This window comes from Meleagris gallopavo, chromosome 19 (assembly GCF_000146605.3).
Source record: "Meleagris gallopavo isolate NT-WF06-2002-E0010 breed Aviagen turkey brand Nicholas breeding stock chromosome 19, Turkey_5.1, whole genome shotgun sequence".
Lineage (NCBI taxonomy): Eukaryota > Metazoa > Chordata > Aves > Galliformes > Phasianidae > Meleagris > Meleagris gallopavo.
In genome coordinates, this window is record NC_015029.2 from 7,877,053 (window position 1) to 7,882,343 (window position 5,291).

General features: G+C 51.6%; 1 protein-coding gene across 1 annotated transcript in view; it reads left to right on the forward strand.

Annotated features, from left to right (window-relative positions):
• Positions 1-4,185, forward strand: part of LHX3 (LIM homeobox 3) — a 4,558-nt gene extending 373 nt beyond the window's left edge. Inside the window, exons 2-4 of the mRNA XM_031556279.1 lie at positions 146-653; positions 740-911; positions 2,560-4,185. Coding sequence (XP_031412139.1) covers positions 146-653; positions 740-911; positions 2,560-2,978 — 1,099 coding nt within the window. The 3' untranslated portion in view covers positions 2,979-4,185. The remainder of the gene's footprint in view (positions 1-145; positions 654-739; positions 912-2,559) is intronic.
• Positions 4,186-5,291: the final 1,106 nt, after the last annotated feature.

Genomic DNA, 5,291 nt, shown 5'->3' on the forward strand with positions numbered 1-5,291 from the left:
CGGGGGGCGGCGGGGAACCGGAGGGAGTTTAGCACCACGGACAGCGGCTCAGTCCCGGGGTTCAGCACCGCGGACAGCGGCCGCTCTCGGGCTCGGCCCGCGGGAATCCCCGCGCTCAGCGGCCGCCGCCTGTCGCCCCATCCAGGCGCTTCGGGACGAAGTGTGCCGCCTGCCAGCAGGGCATCCCCCCGACCCAGGTGGTGCGCCGGGCCCAGGACTTCGTGTACCACCTGCACTGCTTCGCCTGTATCGTCTGCAAGCGGCAGCTGGCCACCGGAGACGAGTTCTACCTGATGGAGGACAGCAGGCTGGTGTGCAAGGCTGACTACGAGACGGCCAAGCAGAGAGGTACGGCGTGCCCTTCGCCCTCGCGGAAGAGAGAGGCGGCTCCGGGCCGCTCTGCCCTCGGGGTTCTGCTCGTACATAGGGTTGGGCAAAAGGGAGGGCGGGGGTCCCGGGTCCCCACGGGGAGCTCCGAGCTAACCCGCTCCGTGCCGGCAGAGGCCGAGTCCACGGCCAAGAGGCCCCGCACCACCATCACGGCCAAGCAGCTGGAGACCCTCAAAAACGCCTACAACAACTCGCCCAAACCGGCGCGGCACGTCCGGGAGCAGCTCTCGTCGGAGACGGGGTTGGACATGCGGGTGGTGCAGGTGAGACCGCGTGGGTCCCACCCCAGGAGGCGGCTGGGATCGGGTCGGCCCCGCGCACAGCGAGCTGCCCCGTGCTCTACTTGTAGGTCTGGTTCCAAAACCGCAGGGCCAAGGAGAAGCGGCTGAAGAAGGACGCGGGGAGGCAGCGCTGGGGGCAGTACTTCAGGAACATGAAGCGGTCCCGGGGGACCTCCAAGTCCGACAAGGACAGCATCCAGGAGGAGGGGCCCGACAGCGACGCCGAGGTCTCCTTCACAGGTCGGTGCCCGGCGGGGCTGTGCCGAACGCTGCCTGCTGAGCTGCGGCCCGGGCAGAGCTCGCTTCACCCCATCGGGGCCACATTAATAATTTTTAGCTGTAATATAATGAAGGAAAACAAGTGCGGGAGGAGGAAGGCGGAATGGAGGGACCGCCCTGGCAGAGCCAGAGCCGCTTCGGCCGGAGACAGCCGTGAGCTGAGAAATGGCACGGGAAAACCCTGTGACAGATCCCAGACGGAGCAGGGAGAGTTCCCTGGGCAGCGCTGGGCTGTTGCAGCAGCCCCTGCATGCAGCCTTCTCAAGGGACTGTTAGAAATACAAAACGCAGAATTCAGAATTACTGAACTGAACTATGAGAAGTGCATATGTTCCTCTTAGTTTGGCTGCTGTTGCTGTATTATCCTATTTAAAATCGTTTTATTTGTGTAGTTCCTGGTTAAATACTTCCCAATCTTGTGGGAGCTGTTACCTCCCTGCTGTAAAAAAATTTTCTTCGTGTTGGAAGATTTCTGTGTTACTGGGTCCCGTTTTTTGGGGCAGCCATCTCTGCAGATAAACCCCGGAGTTCACAGCTCTGTGCTCCTCAGCCCGGCGGCCGCTCATTGCCAGCCCTGCACTGGGGTGGCTGCACAGGGCCGGCAGCGCCAACCGTCCCCACCGACAGCACCTGCACTGCATCCCCGCGGGGCTCAGCTGTGCGGGCACGGACATCGTTTGTAGGGGCACGGGAGAGAAGCTGAAATGTAAAGCTGTGCAGAAATTGAAATACAAAACTAGACTGACAAAGACATTGCAATGCACGGATGTTTATATGCACACAGCTTTGTGTTTCTGTTCTCTCCTGCGTTCCTAAAAACTGTTTGATTTTCCAGTCTGTGTATACACACTGTGCCTCGGTGTCATTAATTATGAATGTACTATAAATAATAACTAAAAATTGTTGAACAATTATTGATAGCTCAGTGCCAAGGCAGATTTGTATCCAAGGCAACAGAACGGCTCTCACTGTCCATAAAGCCCAAAACGAAAGCAAACAATTTTTGCTGGTAATTTACAAAATATTTTTATTTTTCAGAAGTGTTTTTAAGCCTTCCATCTCCTTATCCCAATCTTGAGAAAACAAACACTGCTGAGATTTAATACATTTTCTTCTGAGCAACGCGCAGTTTTTCATGGATTGAATGCTCACGTAGTTCCTAAAAATGAGACTGAAATTCAAAATAAACCTCAAAGCCAGATAGAAATGAGATACACACACACACATTAAAAAAAAAAAAAAAGGATGGAAAGATCTTGAACTCACGTTCCTCTTTAAAGGATTATTTTAAAACCACAGTCTTATATTTTAATGTGTGCTTTTCATGCCTGTGTTTCAGATCCAAAATAGATTAGATGTTTGTACTCAGAAAAAATAATCCCATGGCTTTCTTTGGAGACTCATCAACAAGGGCAGGAATAATAAGGAATAATAAGGAATAATAAGGAATAATAAGGAATAATAAGGAATAATAAGGAATACAAGTAGCGAGTGCATGGCTGCTCGGTTCCCATCCATCTGTTTGTACCCAGGGCTCTCAGGAGCTCCTGTGTGTGCTGCTGGCCCTGGCCATCGCTCTCCCAGTAAAACCAGTCTGTTTCCCTTTCAGATGAGCCCTCCATGTCCGAGATGAGCCACTCCAACGGGATTTACAGCAATCTCAGCGAGGCGTCCCCGGCCCTGGGGAGGCAGGCTGGGACAAATGGGGGCTTCGCTCTGGATCACAGCGGCATCCCAGCTCAGGACCAGTACCACGACCTGCGATCCAACAGCCCCTACGGGATTCCCCAGTCACCGGCTTCGTTGCAAGCTCTGCCAGGCCACCAGCCTTTAATCTCCAGCTTGGTTTATCCTGACAGCGGTTTGGGCATCATGGGACAAGGTGGACAGGGGGTGCCCCAGTCCATGCGGGTCCTGGCTGGGAATGGGCCCAGCTCTGACCTCTCCACCGGCAGCAGTGGGGGATACCCGGATTTCCCCGCCAGCCCGGCCTCCTGGCTGGATGAAGTCGACCACGCTCAGTTTTGATAGAGGATCCGCCGCCGTGCAGTGGGAAGGGAAAGGACTCATTGCTGTCAAACGTCATCTGCCCATGGGGAAAAAAGGAGGGACGTGCTGAGTGCAGGATGGCATGGCTGCCTGCAGAGCGTGGATGTGCTCGCGGAGGGCGAGCAGGTGGTGGGTCTGCGGTGGACGGTGGGCAAAGGGAGACGTGGCACAGCGGTGAGCATGAGGAGCATCCCACGAACCTGGTTGTCATGTCCTTACTGAACACCGAGAGTTGTGCTTTACAGATTTGATAGGACGTATTTTGCTTTCTGCTGTCAGTTCATTCTCTGAAGTGAGGACTTCTTTCATCACCCACCCACACCGAAAACCTTCTGAAGAGAAAATAAAGTCCTCATCCACGGTGAAAGGTGTGACCATGTCTGTATTTCTATAGGAGAAATGTTAATAGTGAATCACTTCAGAACCCCATGGTAGCGAACATCTCTGTTCTTCCAGCAGATTTTCGAGGCGGTATGTTCTGCTTTCTTTTGAATTTACCTTCACTTTTCTAAAACGAGATGCTCTTTCATATGCCAATCACTCATCATCGACCCTTTTCCTTTGTAAAGTGAAGACCACCCGTTGATTCCGCTTCGCACCTTTTTGATTTGTAGGCTGCTAGTTTCATTCTTCCATATAAGCGTTGAACCATGAATAGATGTATTTATTACCAAATAACTCCACCTTCATCACGATGGCGAGAGGTGGTTTTCCTGGCTCGGGAAAACCGGCGGCTCAGAGCTGTGAATCTTTTGCTGTTCTTTAAGATCCCTTTGCAGCCGTTTTCTGCAGTGTCTTCGCTCCCCCTGCTGTTGCCAAACACCCTCTGGGTCTCTCTGTGGTCGCATCGCTGGGTCGGCTCCAGCTGTGCTTTGCAGTGAGCGCTCGCCTTCCCAGCAGCTCTTCTCTGTTGGAGGCATTTGTGTATCTCTGCAGAGCACGAGCGGGTGGTGAGGAAAGGCAAAGCAATGTGTGTATCGTTACCTGTACAAATGATGGAATTATCTGTAGATGATGTGACTGTCCCGTGTCTTTTATTTATATTCTCGCATTCTCTCTGATGATCGAATACTCCAAGGCTGCAAATAAATTTGTCAGCTGAACCTTAAATTGTCTTTTGCTAAATTCACATCAAATACATCTATATAAATAAATGCAATACCTGAAAATAAAAGTAAAAGCTCTCTAAACTTGAAGTCTTGATTCACAAAAGCACCAAAGCATGCTCTCCTCTCTAAACACAGCTGCAATGCAACTGATGTAAAAATGCTCTGAGAAACAGAAACAGAACTGGGAGCTTTGGGGCTGCAGTGGTTGGGCGATCTGAGCAGAGCTGCTCAGTGCATGCCCAGCCCTTGATAGTGGTCGGACTGGTTTTAATGGCTCGTTGTTATCTTTCAGCATTCATTGCACAGGTGGAAATGTGTAAAGCAGGGCAGCTTTGTCCCAGGCTGAAGCATCACGAGGTCCCCAAGCAGCTGAGTTTCAGCTCAAGGTGCCAAACCCGTGTGCCTCAGTTCCTGGGGCATTTCAGGTGTCCTCCCATGGCCCATTGGGCTCCAGTAGGGTCTGGGCCCAGGAGCTTCTCCCCTTCCTGTGCCAGAACTGAGTAACAGGCAGACAACTGTTGCTGGTGATTCGCAGTGCCATCGCAGGGCCACAGCTCATTGAAACTCATGGATTAATTAGAAAATGATGGAGCTTTGGAAATCAGATGAAAACACCTGAAATCACCACTCAGTGAAGAGTTCTTATTTTCAAGAATTCTTTGCTTTCTGTTCCATTGCCCCATGGTTCAGAGACACCCCTTCCAACCTGGGCCAATTGTTTCACAGCAGTACATTCTGGCCGTTCAATTATTAATAACAATTTCCTATTAAGAGTGATTTTTGAAAGAAGGAAATGAGAACAAAGGCAGAAATGGAGTTTCCTTTAGGGGAATGGTGCTACTGTAAGACCACTGTCTGGAAGCAGACCCAAGTGTTCGATAGATTTTGCTCATAGTTTCCCTCACAGCAAATGCAGAGCTGCTGCTCCCCATGCATGTCTGGATTGAGGAAGGGAAGCGATGCCAACTCTGCCCATTCCTTTGTGCAGTGCTGTGCTGGCAGGATGGCGGTGCTCTGGCAGAGGCTCAGGAGCTGCTTCTCAGCTGTGCATCTCCGGGCTGAGACTCAGAGATGCCATTAACAGAAATGCTTTCTTCTCGTTAAAAAGAAAACCAATTTGGAAGAAGGAAATAAAACCAACAGCACGAATGGAGTGACAGCTCATAAAACCCGGCTGGAATTA